The 20,779-nt window shown below is 40.0% G+C and overlaps 1 protein-coding gene across 1 annotated transcript; it reads left to right on the top strand.

Moving 5' to 3' along the window:
- Positions 1 to 356: 356 nt before the first annotated feature.
- Positions 357 to 17,056, top strand: c1qtnf12 (C1q and TNF related 12). The gene is made up of 8 exons (XM_062427741.1): positions 357 to 536; positions 11,862 to 11,969; positions 12,124 to 12,235; positions 12,433 to 12,617; positions 13,316 to 13,424; positions 14,780 to 14,873; positions 16,790 to 16,868; positions 16,958 to 17,056. The coding sequence occupies exons 1-8, from the start codon at positions 357 to 359 to the stop codon at positions 17,054 to 17,056; spliced, it is 966 nt and encodes a 321-aa protein (XP_062283725.1).
- Positions 17,057 to 20,779: the final 3,723 nt, after the last annotated feature.

The raw sequence follows: 20,779 nt of genomic DNA on the forward strand, positions 1-20,779 counted from the left end.
AATGGGTTTATTTGCTGTCAGATCTGCGCCGATCTGTCATACCCTTGGACCATTCTGCTTGACACATTTCATAGTTGAGTAAGCCTCCTGGCTTTCTGGCTAGAGTTAGCAGTGCCCCTGCAACGTTGTGCTGGCTGAGAGCTCATCAAGAGGGGAGCAACGGCGGCAGCAATCAGTCTCTTGGACAGGGAGTCCCTGAAGCTGCATTCCTCCAAATCTCCTTCTACCCGCTGGGACTTTGTGTTTGTGAGCCTTGTGGGCATCTTCAAGCCTCTGACTAATCACACGGCGGGTCCTCCCCAAAAGATTCAGGTTGTTTCTGCAGGGATTCCAGTGCTGATAGAAAGAGTGTGAAGATGTGGTGTGGGGCAGGGCCTCTGGCTGTGGTGGCTGCAGTATTTTGGACTCAGTGTATCCTTCTGGATGGGGTGGATGCCAAGAAGGAGAGAAAGAGGCCAAAGGAAGCCACCCCACAGAACACGGAGACGTACAACGCTACTCTATCCAACAGTGAGGAGGTCGGTGGAAGCATCAAGGTAGTGACTGCAACTCTCTAAATGTTACAATGACTTCTTTTTTTTAACATGAAACTTGTTAAAGTCTCTTTTATGAGTTACTTTCTTATAGTGATGTGTCATATAGATAAAAAGAAGTGTAGATTAAAGTTTGAGGTCAACCTGCAGATATTTAAGATATGTGCAGATTTCTTGTCAGAACAGGTAATATGCAGGGAAAATAAAAGTGTGGCAAAGGTAAAAAAAAAAAAAAAAAAGGAAGAAGGCTGGGACAGGACAGGTGTGCCCTACTAGGTCAAGCCACAGACAGTGAGACGGACCAAAATGTGTGAAACACTAAATGGATGACTTCCGGAGGTATGCCAGGAATGTGGACATCTAAAGGCTGATCAATGCATCAATTAGCGCTCGCTGCGGGTGTCTGTCACCAATTTATACGGCCAATGTGAACAAATCAGGACATTGCAAAGTTTCATGAATCAGGCAGACGAAGATAAGCTACTTACTGATGCCTCGTCACTGCAGCAGGAAATTCATGTGTAAACAAAATAATTAAACATTCAAAAACAGTTTTTATTAGCTCGGGATAATTGTTACCATGACAACAAGTGAGAAAAATAGTCATCTGTAAATGAAGACCAGCGTTGTTTTCATTAGAAACGTCTGGCAGAACTGAACCACAGTGGTACAATTCCATTTTCAGGAGCAACGGTTGGCCCTTGACTCTGTTATTTATTGGTTTATTGCTGGTGTTGCATATTTGCGAGGGTTTCCAACAGGCTATTTGTTTTGCTTTCAGCCCACCCATTATGTTGGCATTCTCATATAACTCTCACTGCCCTATATACCCGCCTTCACTTCATCCCCTACCAGCCAGCCTCAGGAATCCTAACGGTAACCTCCACCGCCTTTTCCCCCCCCCCTGTGAAAACCGCGCAGTGAGGTCTCCTTTGTATCTTTAAGAACACATTGTAGGTGGTTGCGGCCTGGTGGTGTTTATTTGACTTGGTTTGCCCTGTAAAAGCAGAGGCTATGAAGGTTGACCTTGTGTCAACCCTCAAGCCTGCTGAAGATTGCACCCCGCTGGGACCTCACTACTCCATCTCATCCCACAGGGAGCGGGGTGTCTTACTGTCTTCACAAACTCCCCCCCCCCCCCTGCTGCCCCACTGCCATGATGTAACTCCTGGGAAAGTTAGGTGGGCAGATATTTAAAGACCTATGGCGATGTTGTTCCCAGCCCATTGATTCTGTCATTCACAGGCCTAGTCTGACTCCGCTGTGTCTGGGACATCCGATAGGGGCGGTGCGGCCCCGAAAACTGGGGCAGCATGCCGTGTAAGCCCCTCACAAAGCCCCATAGAAAGGGTCCTGAAAGAGAACACCTCGGCGAGGATTAGCCCCCTGTGCCTCCCTCCGTCACATTCTTTTCATCTCATCTCTCACAATCAGAGGGTAATGACATAATCACTCTTAAGACGCAGTGTTATGCCAGATAGCGTCTTTGCCAAACAGTGTCACCTCTGATGAGAACCTGAGCTTTAAGCTTCAAGACATCTGTGGAAGTGGTTGTATTCAAGGTTGGAAAACGCATTTGTTGTTTCCACTCTATGTGAGATTTCTGTTCAAGAGAAGAAGACGAAAAAAAGAGTGTGCCACACACCAGGAAAGTGGTAAACTTGCTTTTCTTGGGTAGTTTGTAAGTTTACCCTATTACACATCTGTTGCATCCCAGAGAAAACAACACGTCCATTGGAGCTCTCTTGGCAAGAAATTTGTGTTCTCAAACAAGCCAAACATTTACACTCCACATTTACATTTTTTTCCCTTGTGCCCAGTGGAAACAGTGGAAACAGTTCTTATGATGGTATTCACTTTCTATCTGACCAATCCCGTGTGTGGGCTGCTGGCAGCGTGCAGTCGTACACTGCATTCCTCGGGAGATTTTCCATTTGAAAGTGATCACAATAGTGAGGTGTGGAGTTGTGCTACGAGTGGAATTTTTTTAATGAGATGATAACTGAGGGACATTTCAAACAACCGTGATCTCTGTGAACCCCTCACGTTGTTCGATTCCTACTTTTAGAGGGTGCACGTATGTAAGCCTTATTGCTCTCCACTCTAAAGATGAGAGGAATCTGTCATTATTGAGAGCAGTGAGGGATCTGTGATGGCTGTAATTGAGGGAGTCAAGTCAAACATCACGCCTGGCGTGTTGAGTAATGGCTGGGTTTAGCCCGAGGCGAGGGTTTTTGTTTCCTCTCTCTCATCCCCAATGATGATTAATGTAGCAGTGTGTGGGACCTTTTGGATCAACCTTCACATGAGAGACAAGACAGAGTCCCACAGGAAACAGGACCACTGTGAGAGCACACACCTCTCATACACTACTGATGGTGTGAACTACCTACAGTCTGCCTTTCAACATGTCAGACCACTAAAGGGTTACGCTTATTTAACATCGTAAAATTACCTAATGAAGTCTTCAGAGGGAAAGCGAAAGAGAAACAAATAATAAACAGTCTTTTGTCATTACATCTGAAATTTGCAAGTAAAATAAACGGCACAGTATTGTATTTTCACCTCCCAGACACATAGAGGGACTGTTTTATTTGGATTTTGTTTCATTTGTAATGGATTCAGATTGATGCCAGATTTATGCAAAAATCCCTTAATCTTGCCTGATTCTTATCATGTGCTGGTCATGTTCCTGAAACCATAATTTCAGAATTATTGCTGCATTTTTATAGTCGATTAGTCAACTGTTGCTTAAAGTAAAGACAACTGCAGTACTGATTAGTTAACATTAGATGGCCTTTATATATTTTTACATATTTATCCTGCAGATGCATACTGTATGGTGTGCGTTACAATATGCAGCTATATTTAAAAACTCCCATTCCTGCTGAATTTGAGATGCTCAAATGTAGCATTACCTGTGCTGCAGTCAGATTAAAGCAGTAGTTAAACATTTTGGGGAAATATGCCTTTTTACTTTCTTGACATCAGTTATATGAGAGGATTGACACCGCTCTCTAATCTGTACATTAAATATGAAGCTCCAGCCAGTAGAGACTGGAAACAGGAAGATACAAAGGAACAAATACGAATAAAGCTCACTGATTAATTTGCTATATCTTGTTTGTTTAATTTGTGAACCATGTTTACACTCTGGTCTCTGTATGGATTAAACATAAGAGATATAATGTGCTAAATAGTGAGCTAGATTTAATTAGTGACCTTCCAGCACCATAGTTGCTCCACAGTGGACTGTAGACTGTATGTAGAGATGGATGTAGTGAGGTGTGTGTGTGTGGCGTCACCTTTTGGAGCCAGTTTGAAGCCCATAATTGCAGCTTTTCCATTTGGAGCCAGGACTTTCCAAATAAGGAGTGTAGGGTCACGCTTTGGAAACACGCCCCGATACCTTTGGATCGAAGCTAACGCTAACTTACCGGGAATGCTGAGCAGTGCATACTTGGGCTAAACTGTGCTAACAGGGAAAGTATCGTTGTCAACTAACATTAAACTTACTGAAATATTGCGACAATGGCCAGGGAAAGCAGCAGGTGAGCCAACTGTCAATCACAGCTGTCAATGGCAGACCTCAAAGCCACTACAAGTCTTCAAATCCTATTAACAGAGCAATAATTTCCAAAATGAGTACCAGCATACTTAGCAGAGGGCCTGAATTTAGCAATTGAGACCACAATGACTCGTTGGAAAAAGTGATTGACTTAGTATTCCTAGAGAGAGCCAGCCTCATTCAGTGGCATTGCATTTGCTTCAGCCTCAAGCCGTGGTGGTTGATGCTTAGAGTGGGCTGAGCCAGGCTAGCTGTTTCCCTCTGTTTCAAATATTTATGCTAAGCTAAGGCTGCTTTATCTAGCTTCATAGACACAAGAGTAGTATCAATCTTCGTGAAATATAATGTGGTAAATATTCATAATGCATGCATATGTAGGGTCAAGCATAACCCTCCATAAAACCATAACTTTTCATTGTTACCCTTAAGTTTTGGTGTTGATTAAACAAATAAAATATAACAAGGTAATTATTGAGTTTTAGAGCTAAGCTAACTGGCTGCTGGTTGTAGTTTCACTTTGATTGGACAGATATGAGAATGGTTGATTTTATTATCTAACTCTCTTCAAGAAAGCAAATAAGCGAATTCCCCAAAATGATGAAGTATTCCTTTTATAATGCATACAATTGTTTTTGGCATCTATTGTAATCTTTTACACAAACACTACGCACAACTGTTTTGCAGTTTTAGTCAGTTAGTCACCCTGTTGTGTAACAACTTTTCATATTTGTCCAAATACTCAGGGTCTAATTTGTTTCATGATAAAATAAGAAACTAAAAATTAACCATTTACAGTATGTACTTATGTGACATAGAACCACAAATGAATCATATAAAAGGAGGAGGATCTGAAGACGACCTACCTCAAATGTTCTGCCCACAGTCAAACCACGGGGCAAACCTGTACCTGAGGTGGAACTGGATCACTGGTGCTTTTTCAACATTTTACCTACCACAGGGAAAATGAGCACTCACTCCAATTTCAAAGCTATAATTTGTACACAAAACAGATGTGACAGAGCGATCAAAGTCTCTTCCAGCTTATATTGCCTTTTTATATGAAGAGGAAGCCAAGGTTGTCTCTGGTAATTTCTCAAGCGTAAACACAAATTTATTCACTTTCTCTCACACATGATAAATGCATACCACACCTTTGTTTGAACAACGGCAACTTGAAATCAGGCCATATTATAAAAAAAGCACGTTCAACTATATCATTATAATAAACTGTATTTAATTTACACTTCCACATGGTGTTCCTTCAACATTTGAACGTTTGCTGAACTAATAGCAGCATCCATAGTGTGTTAGAGTAATTATCTTTTTCACATGTTGCTTGCCAATAGAGTAATAACACAGTGAGAAGAAAACAGAGTCAACATTGCATGCCGAACTGTATTTAGCTCTTCAGCGATAAATCCTCGAGGCAATCTGTTTGTGTGAAGTGCAGCGGTGGGGAACACGGGGGAGGATGCATGACGACTAGGATGCACGCAGGTTACCAGGATCCCCTCGTCCTACACAGCCTGGGGATCCCTGCCTCTAGGGGAGGGATCGGCCCAGCGTCGGGCCCGTCCACCCATGCATGGATGACTGCACAGGGAGCAGTATGGAGATGTAAAAACAAGGGATTATAGAAGGCTCTCCATCATCCTGTCCAACCCTAAACCTGCCTGTGCAACATTTTTTTTTTTATCAGCAACAAAAAAAGTTTCATGTCCTCTAGTGTGCATGAACAGGTAGCAAACAGATAACACATGAAAGAAAGTAAGATAAGTTCGGCTGTACTCGTGGAAGAATTCAGGAGCTGCCTGCCATGGAGTAGAGTTTCAGACATGTTTTAACAGTTGTGTTTGTGTTTTTGGTGGCATGCTGCCCCAGGGAAATTTTCCTATTTTATTGCTTCAAATAAATTCAACCTAATTTTCCTCCAAACTACATGACAAACACACTCAAAGCAGTGCACATACAAGGATTATTCATGTACAGCCAAATCATTCTTTACTTGGTATTAAAATCTCATAGAGTTCAGTGAATTATCAACACTGGTTACAAATGATTCACTAGGCTAATAAAACAAGGGGAAGTATATTTATTCAAATACTGCACTTACATTTTGAGGTATTTGTACTTTATTTTATGCGTCTACCACATTTAATTGACAGACTTTAGAAACTAGTAATTTTCGAGCAAGTAAAATAACATTTTAAAGTAAAAGACAAATAGCAAGCTTATAAAATACAATGCATTGCTGAAGTTTAACTATTGGTTCCCAGCAATTTGAACAAAAAAGCAGCGCCTAGTTTTCTCCCTTGTCCCATCTCAGATGTCTACGAGTTGTCATAAGTTCCCACAATGAATTATTACCCCTTAAAACTTTTTCAATGGTTTTATTTACAGTGACTGTGGTATAAAAAAAAGCAAATACAAAAACAGCAAAGACTGGAGGAAAGTCTGAATACGAACAGAAATTTGTGGTTTTCTCTCCTGCCCCATTAATCATCTCATGACCTCCCAAATTGATCTTATGATCCGCTGAAGGTTGGGAACCACAAGACTGAACAGTTGTTTACAAACTAGTTTCACCTCAACTAGCTGCAACAGTAAAATTCTGTTCATAAATTGATGCATCGGTAAAAACAATCTAATAAGTTTATATTTAATAATGATTCGATCACAACAAGTACTGTTACATGTATATCTTTAAGTACATTTTGCTTACTTGAGTAAAATGTTGAATGCAGTACTTTTACTTGTAATGGAGTATCTTTACATTGTTGTTTCAGTATTTCCAGGTCTATATTTATATTCTGGGTCTCTATTGAAATCTCTTTACATGATCTACAGTTAAAAAAGCTCCTTATTTATCTTATACTGGCTGTTTATGCAGCCCTTCAGTTCAGCCTCTGTCTGAAACAGGCCATTTGAGCTCCTGTCTCTTTAAGGCCCTCCTACTGCTGAGCCTACTCTGTTCTGATTGGTCGGCCTCCAGAAGCTTTCTCACAGCAAACAGCAGCTCAGGAGGCCAAATGAACAAACAGCAGTACTCTGATTTTGCTTCTTTTTCTTGTTCTTCAATTGATATATAAACTTCTACATCTGCACGTTAGAGTCTGGATCCAATTAGAAATATGCAAGTGGACAACACATGTAGCAGCGTGAACTTGGAGTTTTGTCTACCGAGCTTCCTCCCTCTGTCTGGCGTCCTTCTGGCTTTCAACCCTCCTCCTCCTCCTCCCGCCTACATCTCCACTTCCTGGATGCTTATTGGTTCCATGGGTTTGGCTTTTTCAGCCGCCAGTCCGAGTGTTGAATCAGGGTAATTGTCCACTCGTTTGTCCACTATGGCAGAAGAAAAACTATAACACACAGCACAACTACACAGAGACGATTAATCCAAAATATGGTTAAAGTCAAATAATTCAAGACAGCAACTAATAAATAAACATCCAAAACAATACGTTAAATATATATAATATTCTGCCATGTGACAACAATCTTAGCATTAAAGGCTACTGACGGACCGGCCTTTGTGGACATAAGGGAACAATCTGACATCAGTCCGATGGTAATGTGGAGGTAACATTAAGCATTCAGAGCAGGCTCTGGCTTTTGACTTTCAGAGTATTTTTACATGCGTTCACCTCAAGTTTTGGAAGTTTGACCACGTTTAACATAAACATTCGACATCATAACGGTATGAATGACAGAAGTCTCACAAAAAGGGCTTTATGTCCCCTTCAAGTAAAGGCTTTGAGTACTTCTTTCTAGACAATGCTTCCCAGTGTTAAGATCTGAGACTCAGTAATGCGGAATGATTTAACCCCCCCCCCCATCAATGAAGATAAACACTGTCTGGAAGATTTAAAGTTTCTCACCTTTAGACAGAATACCTGACACATTCTCTTGGTCCGTGCTGGAAAAGGCGTGCGCACACACCTGCTGACAGACGAAGCACTCACACATCATCGCTGATCAAAGCCAGAGACTTGGTGTTCTTCATCAGCTCTCAGACTGATACCTGGATCTCCTCCCGCCCCACTTTGTTCACGGGTTGTACGTGCTGATACAGAGCTATGCGCGAGGGAATCCGTAGTTTACTTTGCGCCACACTCAATAGCGGCGAGTGAGAGATTGAACACCTCTGACAGGTTTCCTTGTGTCGTCAAGCGATATGGTTTTCATGTCTGCATGTGTGGAGGCTTTGATATTCTCGGTCGAGACAGAGACTCACCTGCATACAATGAATCACATTTCTTTCAAGCTGTGTGAGCCATCCCAGCTGTCATTATAGTGTATGTTATGCTCTGGCAGCCTGAAATAAAACACAATGCGTATAATGGAAAGTTAGGAGGAGTTAAGCAATCCTTGAGCTGATGATTAAATTATTTATACAGTGATTTGCTGTTATTTTTCAGGTAAAAAGTGAAGGTAATAATTACCTTGGTCATCGCCTTTCTTCCTTGAGCACAGAAAATCCTTAAGGGCAAGGTTTTAATGGTTTAATTACCATGACGTGTGTCAAAGAGAATAACAAGCTCAGAGTATAGCTGATTTCCTGGCAATGATATGCTGTCTTTTTTTTTTATTATCATGTAGGGAACAGCGAAGATGTGTCATTACAAGTCATGTGTGGGCCGACTTGCACATTTTTCATATATCTGGCAACGTCAGACGATGATCTATGATATAAACACAAGAACAAATGTAAAGCTTTGACTTTAAAGGAATTAGCAGCTCTCCTAATCAAGAAAGTGTCTTATAGATGATACTGAGCTGTCTAACAGCGTCTGAGGTGATGATTCACAGTTTTACGATTAATCTCAGTGGAAATGTACTCAAACCGCCACAGGCAAGGAATACCAGCGCAACCCCCAGCTCCTCCGCAACTCCCATCATATTATCATGTTAAATATTTGATAAAGCACACAAGAACTGATAAGTTAAAAGGACGAGCTAGACATCTGGGAATATACACTTATTTCGCTCTCTCGCCAAGAGTTAAACATGAAGATCAATGCCAGTATCTCACGTCTGTAAATATAAAACTACAGCCAGCAGCCGGTTAGCTTAGTTTAGCTTAGCGTAAAGACTGGAAACAGCTTGCCTGGCTCTGTGCGGTGAGGAAGGTCGCTAATTTAACATGCTGTATCTTATTTGTTCAATGCATACAGACCCTGACACGTTTATGAGACGTAACCCTATTCATTAAAGCACAATGTGTTGTTTCTACACTACAGTGTTTGTACAGATTAAACAAATAACATAAAACATGTTAATTATTAAGTATCTAGTCTTTATGCTAAGCTTCATATCTAGTGACAGATTTGAGAGTGGTATCAATCCACCCATCTAACTCCCAGCAAGAAAAGGAGCGTATTTCTATTTATCTTGAATAATCGTCTCAATTTCAGCACTCTCAAATGCAGCATTGCTGTATTTTTATTATTAAATATGGAAAAAATGCCAATATTTACAGCTCTCAAGCTTTTATATTATCAGACAAGACTTGTATAACTGCAGAGTTGGTTGAAACATCCATATTTCCTTACATTTTTCATATACTGAGTATGATATATCGGAGCTCTTCGAAAAATACCAGCAGCTGTAAGGACAACTTGGATGTTGAAGTGAAGACTATTTACAAGTCGGAAACTCGGAAACAAGTAATACGATAACTCAGTGGTGAAGTGGATGTCGCATCTGTGAGTCTTGCCATCATTTTGAGGTTTGTCTAGGAAGTCAGTGCACCCGACCAAGAAATAGAAAAATGCATAACCCTCCATAAAACCACAACTTTTGATTGTTACCCTTAAGTTTTGGCATTGATTTAAGCAAATGAAATATGATGTGGTAATCAGTGAGCTTTAGAGGAGCTGATGGTGGTGGATTTTGCTACCTTTAGACTGAGCCAGGCTAACTGTTTCCCCCTGTTTCCAGCCTTTATGCTAAGCTAAGCTAAATGGCTGCTGGTTGTAGTTTCACTTTGAATGAACAGATTTCAGAGTGGTTGATTTTCTCATCAAACTCTTAGCGAGAAAGCAAATAAGGGTATTTCCCAACATGTCAAACTATTCCTTTAACAGCTTATGAATATGAAAAAAGTTGAAGGGAAAAAAACATTTTATTCAACAGGCTCCCCAAGTCTTATGGAAACAGTATTGAGCGGTGTAAAAGTATTCTTGTTTTGACCAAATCAGCCCCACTTTTATCTGTTTCCAAGCCTCAAAATCACAACAAAAACACAGAGCGATCCGACATGCAGCCAGCGCAGCGCCTATTAAGTTGTTTATTTTGTCTGCTGTCAGAGAGAAGAGAAAGTCACAGAGAGGGAGGGAAGGAGAGGGGGTGAGAGACTGCTGAAAATCCCAAATATTTCAAAAAAACAGTTTGTATTCCAGCATATTGAAAAGACAAACAAGGAGTTACTTTGTTGTGGTGGAACAAGAGGCGCGTCTTTAACAGTGAAGAAAGGGGCATGTTGGTTTTGCAGATAAGTGATCCGTGTCCCGCTGCCAAACCTAAACAAATTCCATTTCAGACAGCTCACCTCCAGAGCTCGTCTTTATCTCCTCTTCTATCTCAACTGAAGGCACTTGACATTTTTGGGGAAGGGTTCGGGTAAGATTCAAAGCTCGCTGTAATTGGAATTCATACAGATTCACATTTGACCGGGGATGAAAATATGCCAATTGCAGCACTGTGCATAAAAAATGTTGCTTCCAGAGGTCTTCTCGGAGTGTGTTTCTTATCTCTGCAGCAGATCCCAGTCTCCTATACAGTAATTTATTATAACTGAGTTATTTCAGATAAGAAGATTGAGCGTACACACAGTTATGAAATAGACTAACAATCTTAAATCATAAGACACCCTGGTATACATACTGTATATACATTTTTGTCTCGTTTATTAAATTCTCCATCATTACATTACTCACACAAGCAGTAATAATAGAAGAAAATACTAGTATGTCCTCGAGTGAGAGAGAAAGTGTTGGCCATTCTGACATGTTGTTATAAACTACATAAACTACAGTAATTGAGCTCTGCAATCCACACAATCTACATCACGTGTACACGAGCAGACTCATTTTTTAGAGAGAGAGTGCTCATGGAAATTTTCATGTGTTGAAAAAAAAAAATCACTTGACAAGGTTTGTTTACATTCGTCCGAGCCTTTTGGGCAAATAAGAACTGACGCGGCACCTGAGTGAATTATCTGGAATGAAATAAAATAAGCATAAAGCAAACCTTTCGGAGAAGAGTGGTGACTGTGACTGCAGTCGACCGTGCAGGGGAGAGAAAGAAAGAAAGAAAGAAAGAAATAGGGTTTCCCTGTTTGACCTTCCTTGGTGTCTGGCACCATTTAATTGTATCTTAGGGCCAGATTTTCCAGTGATGGTTTAAAAGAAGAAATCATGACTCACAGGGTTTAGCTATGTAGGTACAGTCATTTGTATTATACCCCACTGGGATGAATTATTAAAAGATGAAATATATGATTAATCTGATAATTAGTTACTGAAAGAGTTTCATTAGGGAAAAATGTTGTTAAAATTGCTTGCTTTCCTGCAGCCTATATGTATTTCCTATATATATACATGTATCTTGCCATCACCTTACCACATTTTTTATCATTATTGATTATATTGTACATTTTTTTGATATTGTTTTATACTCCTCTAATTATAATCTCTAATGATTATCCTCTAATACTTATATTGGTCTATTGTTCTTTTTCTGTGTCTTCTTGTCTGCAGCAGATTTCTGATCAACAGAGAGTGGATCCACTGGGATCATGGATGGACTTTGTCAAGAGACCTGTGGGCAACTTCCCTGGAAAATGTCGCAAACGGAAAAGACCCCTGGTAAACCCAATAGATGGACTGTGTGATATTGCATTTCTAATGATGATCTTTACATTTTATGACCAGTAACTGACATAGTGGTAGTAATCAGTAAATAAAGTTGGATACTCAAGTAAGCTAATTGCTCATGTTTTGTGCATCTATCTTTCAATAGCCAGGCCCACCTGGACCACCAGGTCCTCCAGGCCCGCAGGGACCCCCTGGCTCTCCTGGGGCAGAAGTGACCCAGGAAGTTCTCCTCCATGAGTTCAAAGATATGATTAAAGGTAGAAAACATGTTGATTTTCCAGCCCATGCAGACATTTCAGCTCCTCTCAAGGTTGTCCAAAACATTTGACGATGCAGACTATCATGTTCACATTAATGTCAGTTTTGGTAATACCCAGTAATTCATCACATTATCATGAAAGTTTGGTTTGAAAACTGAGCCGGCGCTGTGATAACGTGGATGTGTTTCTGTCAGAGGCTACAGAGAGGAGAGCGGCAGCATTGGACAGACAAACCAGCCCCAGCCAGCTACCTATGGCTCTCCTCACCCTGGAGGGGATGACCTCCTACCGACGAATAGAGGAAGCTTTCCACTGCAAGCTCAAGGGACCCGTAGTGGTCGACAAGAAGACTCTGGTGGAGCTCCAGAACTTTCAGACAGTATGTTTGTTTGAAACCAAGTAAATGTTTATGAACTGGTTCAGATTTGTTCTCTGCGCGTGGCTGAAAAAGTAAAGTTTTGGCTAATCCTCCTCTGCGTGGGTTTACATGCTTTGTTTCTGACCCATTTGCTTCTCTGTCTTAACTGTGTTTGAAAGAGTGAGTGTTTAGTAATCATTGCTTAGTTTGCATGTGGGGGAATTATGAGAGGATCATCCCCTCGACTGGTAACTGGCACTGGCAAAGCATGCAGTGCCACTCCGAGACTCAGACTGGCTCTTTTGGTCAAAAATATCTACTTTTTCAATTCTACACATCACTCTCTGGGCGGCATACAAAAGGCACTCTGTCTCCGACTTGGAATAAAGTGTGGAGAGGACAGAAATAGACACTGTTTAAAAGAGCATGCTGTAGTGGAATAACTATGCCCTGTTGGGATGGGCTGACAAGGCTGGAGGAGGGAGGATTAGGCTTAACATGCTAACGCAGCATTATGTTAGTGTAGATGTGTTACTATGACTTTGGAAAAGGGGGTTTAAAACTGGGTCTGAATCCAAATCTTTTAATGTTTTAGGAGTAACCCTGCTGAAGTGCCCTTGAGCAAGACACTGAGTAACCTAACTACTGATCTGTTTCTGAGCCAATGCTTTATCGCTCCAAAATGTAAACATATTAATTTGGATTTTCTGTGCTTTCAGCCGCCGGCTAAAGGAGCCTTCCTCAGAGGGTCTGGGATGGACCAGTCTACCGGGAGATTCACCGCTCCCATCACAGGGATCTACCAGTTCTCTGCTAATGTCCACATCGGTAAATCACAGCTATTGTCCGATATGGGTTGTTATGTTACATACAGCGAGGCCTTAAGAGTCTGCAAAATTTTGTGCATTAATAATTTAAGATTTAAAGGATCAATTGTCAGTAATCAAACTGTAAATGTGGCAGATATCCACTTGAACTTTGTTGAAAGTAATGACACCTGCTGCTGTCAGATTTATCAGCTGTAGCTAGCTTTTTTTGGCTAACTTTAACTATTGGTTTAAAACACAACATGGTCTCCGTCTGATATTTTAATCCAGCTGATTCATTTTAAAATAAAGATCTGAAAACAACACTTTTCATATGAAGCTAAAGCTAAATGTCACTGGCAAAAAGTCAGCATTCTTGCCTGTTGATGAGCCATGAAGAAGACATGAAAATAAAGAAGCAGCAATCATTCGTATTGTCATGAAGAGCTATTTAGTGCCAATATTATTTTTTTTAAAAAGGAAGACTGTTATTTCATTCTAACACAGCACTGTCTGGCTGCTTAGTTTACATGCAGCATGTTTTCACTTTTAATGTTGGCAGAGAAAAAGAGGACACCACAATGATGCCAATAAGATGCAAATTAGCAAGATTTTCAGAGGCTAATAAAATGCACCACATACTGTGATTATTATGAGAAACGGCAACAGTCAGACCATCCAACATGTTGAATGTCTTTGTGTGACTTTTCAGCATGCAGAGACGTGACTGATCAGATGCATTTTTATCACTGAAGAAAAAGTTGGACAAATTTCCCTTACAGCCAAAAAGTAAATGCCACTTTTCACACTGAAATGTCAGCTTTCTGTGAAAGGGCCCATCCAGAGATTACAGGTTAAAAATATAGTTCATGTGCAAAATAATCACACAAAAAATTGCAAGGTGTGTCCGACAAACACAAAGCTATCTTGGGTAACATTAGCGGGAGGGTAAGCATTCCCAAATCCGATAACGAGCAGGAAAGAGCCACTAATGTTACCCCTACCCTTTTTAATGTAACCTGTAACCCCTCAAACATATGTAGTTTTTAATGAAATGCGCCTTGGCTTTGGATGTAACCCTCGCTTCACTGCTGCAGCCTAAGCTAGTAAGCCAAACATGCTCGCAGGAAGGTTGCAGTTTACGTCAGAGCAGACGGAAGTTTTTTAGGGTTTTAAAAGGCTAAAAATAAATGATTATCGCTCTTACAACCTCACACACGTCACATCAACATGTGGCAAAATCCAAAGCTTAACACACCTGTCGTTGCTGTAGTTGCTAGGGGTTTAACAAACAGTCAATTCAAGGGCAACGTACATTTCTGTGAGCTATGATGCAGCCAATATCTTCATGATGTGAACATTTTTCCTTCCTTACAGATCACAATGAGGTGAAGAGGAGTAAGAGTCAGCTGAAGGCCAGGGACAACGTTCGTGTGCTAATCTGCATTGAGTCACTCTGCCACAGATACACGTAGGTATTCAGTTAATCCAAAATCAAATACACACCACCTTACGCTCTTTGTTACCACAATAGCTCGTAACCATGTGGCTCTCATTTGTTATGGCGATAGCACATGTCGGTCAGTCGAACCCTCAGCTATTACCAATAAAAGTAAATAAAATAAAAAAAGGTCTTGGGAAGCAATTAATCTGGCCGCAACCACACTTTGCAATCTTGACATTCTTGCTTTGACAATTTGTTTACTTGTAGCATGTAACAGTGGTATTTTATTGGTGTTTAATGCTGCTTTAACTTTCACCAGAATTTATGAGCTGTTAAAGGTGTTGTCTGTTACAGTTTGTGTGGAACCAGTTTGGCATTTCCTGTATAAAGGCAGTGCAGGTCTTTAAAGGAAATGTCCTCATCCCTGTCGCCTAACTAATCTTTATAGACTCACCTTTGACACTTCAGGCGGCCTGTTATATTCACCAGTACAGCAGTGAAATGTCCTTGTTTGGGATGTGAAAGACAGATAATGAAGTTTCTGATACAGAGTGTCTACAAGGCAAAAAAAAAATTACAAATGCAGTTGGGAATGGTTTTGAGTTCTTTCCAATATTTCAACATTTTTATTTACATAAAGTCAGTGAAAATTGCTGAAATAAATTGCTCCCTCAAGTCTCCCCCGGACTGTGCAGAGCTCCACAGCCTCCCTTATAGTGTGGTACAATGAGAGGAACGTATAAATAATTTTATTATGATGGGTTACCTAACCCAAAAGAGTGCTTGGCTTTTGCTTTTTTGAGCCAAAGCCCCAGCCAGTCTCTCCCTCCCACACATGAAAATGTAGAGAATGTGAAATGAGGCTCATTGTGATGGCAGTTGGAGTGAAGACAAACATGATTGATTTGCCATAAAAATGTAGCATTTTCCACTTAACAGGAGCCAGTGCTCTAACTGTGTGGTTAAAGCCTGCAGAGATGTAACAACCATATATACAGACTCTGAGAGCACTGAGTTGTCGAAGGAAAAGTTAAGCAATTTAGGAGATATGTTTATTCGTTTTTCTTCCCGACTGTTAGATGAGAAGATTAATCTGACTCTCGTGTCTGTATGCTAAATATTAAGCTACCGCCAGCAGCTGGATAAAGTTGCTTTTCAAGACTGGAGCAGGGGGGAAACAGCTTGGCTCTTTTCAAAGGGTAACAAAATCCATTCTCTAGCACATCTGGATAACTAGATTACGATCAATGAATTAAAATAGAAGTGTAAAAATGACATTTTTACTGTTGCTGTGTCCGAAATCAATCTCTATTTACTATGTAGTGCACTATGTTAATATTTCACAGTAGAATGACGAAAGAAATGTTGCATTCATATTATGTACACTACGTTACGCTATGATGATGATTAGTAAGTGGGCGATATCTCAATTTGACAACTATTGTGTCAAATTATCTGTTATATTGTCTTTTATAGAGAGTTGCAAAGCAAGTGAACGAGTGCATGATTTCGGACGAAGCATCACATACTGGCCAGGAAGTTGATTGGCTGGTACATAACCCATGTAAAGCAGCATTTTACATTTTAGTTTTTAAATGAATTACACAAACCAGATTCAATGTGCCAAATATTATGCTTTCGAGGTGCTAGTAGGTGGGTTTTGTTGCCTTTGGACAGAACCAGGCTGGTTGTTTCCCACTGTTTCCAGTATAAAACTAACCCAACTGGCTGCTGGTTGCAGCTTCATATTTGCTGTACAAACATTAGAACGGTATCGACTTTCCCATCTAACTCTCGAGTAAGGGTATTTCCCAAAAACCAATAATAATAATTTACAGCATTTTGCACTTCTGGAAGAATGCAAATTTGACAGGAATAGTTGGAAACCCAATATTCATCCAGAAATGTCTTCTTTTTTTCCTTTTTTATATAAATGATTGCAGTTCACTGGAGATGATTGTTGGATTAGAAAGTAACAGCAAGATCTTCACGGTCAGTGTGCAGGGTCTGCTGGAGCTACAGGTGAGCAGAGCGCTAAGACACACGCCAGCATAACATATCAGTATTTTTTCAATCTTTCTGCATCAATGTTTTTCTTTTCTTTTTTGCAGGCTGGGCAGTACACCTCCATATTTGTGGATAATGCAGCCGGCGCCTCCATTACAATACAGAACGGCTCCGATTTTATGGGCATGCTGCTCGGTGTATAGCCTCACATGAACAGCGGCGACATCCAAGCCATCCACTATTATTTTTCTCAATGGATTGCTAATGAGCACCACCACACCAACACGGGGGAGGTTTGAAGGAAGGAAGGCTGATATTGACTTGACTTGCTTGTCAGACAGTGAAAGGACAGTGTGAAGAACTCTGGGACTGAGTTTGTTTTTCACAGCGCACTGCCACTTCCCGGAGGAACTTGGATGCCTGTCGCTTCACCAATAAAATAACCTGAGAATAAAGCAGTATGTGAATATTTCTGTTACAGTATATCGTCATGGTTGTTGAAGACCTTCGCGCTAAACCAAATATCAATGTTTTTTCATGTTCCCTGTAGATGTTGGAAGAGCTGGGGAACATGAAACAGTGCATTTGTGTGTTTAATGTATACTGACATGTTGATGCTTTCATTGTGTACACACTCATGAACTCTAGTTACTTTTCTCAAGGATTTAATCTCACATTTATATATGTTATATGGTACATAGACTCTGTGAGTACACTGGACAATGGACAATAGAAGAATATGGCCTCACATGGTGTTGGAAAAGTGATGTCCCATATATGTAAAAATTACACATTTTGTAACATAATTGTTATTAGCATTTTTAGTTATGCTAGTGGCATGGCTCTATAGTGATGGCGATGATAGCCTGTTGGTCCACATGTAAACAGAAATATCTCAGTAACTACAATGTTAGCGAGCTAACACTCTAAACTCAGATGTTGTACATTGTAAACATACTAAAGTTTAGCATGTTAACAATGTGAGTGTTAGCATGCTGACATTAGTAGTATTAGCTCTAAACTTTGCTGTATCCGAGTACAGCTTCACAGAGCTGCTAGCGTGGATATAAACATTTAAGATGTATTCAGACCATGGATGTTTTATAAGAACTGGTTACTGCACTTAAAGATAGAGACTATTCAATGAGTGAGAATTACTCTCCTGGTGCATGAGCCAAAAGTTCTAGTTCTAGGATTTACTTCTGGTGTGCGGCTCATTGAATATGCGAGGTAGTGTTTCGCCCTGGCTGCTCGGCCCATAGACTTTACATTGTGGTGATGTTACAGGTTTATAAGTCACATTTCTAGGCTTGAGGGACGTTTTACAAATATGAAACCTTATTGTTTTAAAAATGTATAATAGAGTTAGAGTTCATGTTATATACAGTGTAAGGTAAAATCAACAATTTTATAGACATTGTTTTCATAATGGCAGCATAATGAGCAAATCTTTTCTTTTGGCCACAGAGGGTGTTTTTCTCTGTTTGCAGCACTGTGTCCAGTTCTTATTATACATCCATGGTTCAGACAGATTGCAAAGCAAAGAGTTATACCGCTGCACCATTTGTGTTTATTCACCCTAAACAGCCAAAATACCAACGGGAGCTGTTAACTAGTTAGTAACCAAGTGCCTTTGTGCTTGTGTTCAGTTCATCCTCTGACTGAACTCACCAGAGACTCAACTTCTTTGTTATTTCCTTCCAGTTTCGCTCTCTCTCTCTTTTGTCCCCTCTTGTATCTGTATGTTAATGAAGCAGATTCTTAAAGCTTAAATGTTTAAAATCAACCTAACCTAACCAAAAACATGCATCTTAGGTTAATTGGTCACTCTAAATCGCCCATTGGTGTGAATGTGAGTGTGAATGGTTGTCTGCCTACTATGTGTTAGTCCTGTGATGGACTGGCGATCTGTCCAGGATGAGCGGTTTGGAAAATGAATGAATGAATGTTAAAATCACACAGACATATATTTGTATCAATTTGTGACATCCCAGGTAAATTTGTGTGTGCTTACATCTTTTGTATGTAACCGTGCCGTGTCTAAAATTTGCTTTGTGTTTTGTCTGAACAAACAAATCCAGATACACATTTCAACGTAAGAGATCTGTATGAAAACATTCACTTTTACAGGCCCATCATTTATCACCTGTTTATTTTCACTGTATTTTATTCTTTTCTTTGCATATAGATATTTGTAATTTATCATAAGTGATACACCAGTTACTTTGGGAAGTGTTGAAATTTGATATGGTATTTATGTTTGAGAAAATGTATCGATCATGTGTTGATTTACAGTCTCGTGGACTGTTGAAACCACAAGAATAAAGTTATATCTTTTTACTATTTTTTTATTACTCATAATATGCTGTAATTTGAAATTAAACTCTTTAAAATCTTTGCCATTTGGTCTCTGGACATAATGATAACGGTGATGCATTTGAATTTAAACACTCATAATGACAATATAGTCAATAGCTCAGGGGAGGTAAATTTTGCTAAATAACTCAGGATTTCTTTTTTTCTGATATGTTTTTGAAATCATCCTCTGAAGTGCAACAAAACTTTTCTCTGTGGCATCATGTGAAATGTAAAATAGCCCAAATACCTCAAATGCTTTTGCAAACACTGGCAGACTGCCAAGCGAATCCATGACTGCAGTAACCTACCTGTAAAATATTACTAAAACATCTTCGTGTTTGAAATGAGACACTCTGCATGTCATTCAGGATTGTATATCCAAGGAACTAAATCTAATAGCTATTACCTTTTGTCCAGACTGCTTTTTCATGTAATTTGTATAATCCTCAAGTTTCCAGTTTAATTAAAACACACTGCAGTCCAGGCAAATCAGGTCTTAATCATTACACTTTAGTGATTATTAAAAAATCTTTAATGTCAGTATATTGTTTCTTGGGTGGTCTCACAAGGCACTAATAAGAAGGTCTTAGACTTTATGTCTCGAATGCTTGTCCAGCCAGTAAAATGAGCTTGTTAGCATCATTGCATGAATGCTTTATAATAGAGGCTTCTCATGGAAGCATTGCTGAAATGCCAAGTGTCACATACTGTACCCAAGGACCAACCACAAGAACGTTGCATCCACATGCTATTTCAGCCACCTACTGTAGCACACATTTCAGAGAGGAATGGGCTGCTTGCTGAAAAGCACACCCAAAATATGGAAGGCAAACACGACTCTTATTCATTTTTTAATGAATTGCCCAACATTTTTAGGTACCAGTTAATGTGCCTTCTTATTTTATGCGCAGCTTAATTTTCACATAAACTAACATTCAAGAGAAATGTTTTTAAAATGACAAATGAAAATAAAGATGTTGAAAATAGCTCATCAAGAATTTATAGTCTATATTGGGTTACTGGCTATTGCTAAAGCATATTCAGTTTCCTGTTTTTCATAAGCTGTGGTCTTTCAACACGTTAAACTGTGCAGGGATGACAGACGATATAGGTTTCACATAATATTTGCCTTTTCGTTGCTCAAGAAGCAAGAGAATGGCACACACTTGTGAGTTTTGATTGTCTTCTGTTTTTTTTTTTTTTTTTCAAAATGTGTTTAATGACAGATATGTGAGCGTGCCGTAACGCATTCGCTGCCCTGCAGTGGAACACGGAGCCTGCCAAAGTGGTTGCGAAACCACCCTGCGCCACGACTCTGACAGGAATTTCCCATCGCCCCATTATCAGCATCAGACAAGCTGAGTGATTGCAATTACATCTGCCCAAATGCTAAGAGCAACTGCTTTTTCTCTTTTCCTTCAGAGAAGTGAGGTATTATGAATGGCCCCATTGTGAATCTGTGAGGTTTCTGTCTGCCCTGTAAACCAACATAGTTGGGCTGTGTGGCTTTAATGAGGCCTTAATTATGAGATTCCTCTACCTTAGTGACTGACTCATTGGGTGACGGC

Source organism: Scomber scombrus, chromosome 10 (assembly GCF_963691925.1).
Source record: "Scomber scombrus chromosome 10, fScoSco1.1, whole genome shotgun sequence".
In the NCBI taxonomy this organism is placed as follows: domain Eukaryota; kingdom Metazoa; phylum Chordata; class Actinopteri; order Scombriformes; family Scombridae; genus Scomber; species Scomber scombrus.

Coding starts and splice junctions, on each gene's coding strand:
- c1qtnf12 (XM_062427741.1), top strand. CDS start 357: ATGTGGTGTGGGGCAGGGCCTCTGGCTGTGGTGGCTGCAGTATTTTGG. Junction 14,874..16,789: donor TCACTCTGCCACAGATACAC/GTAGGTATTCAG, acceptor AAATGATTGCAG/TTCACTGGAGATGATTGTTG. Junction 16,869..16,957: donor AGGGTCTGCTGGAGCTACAG/GTGAGCAGAGCG, acceptor TCTTTTTTGCAG/GCTGGGCAGTACACCTCCAT.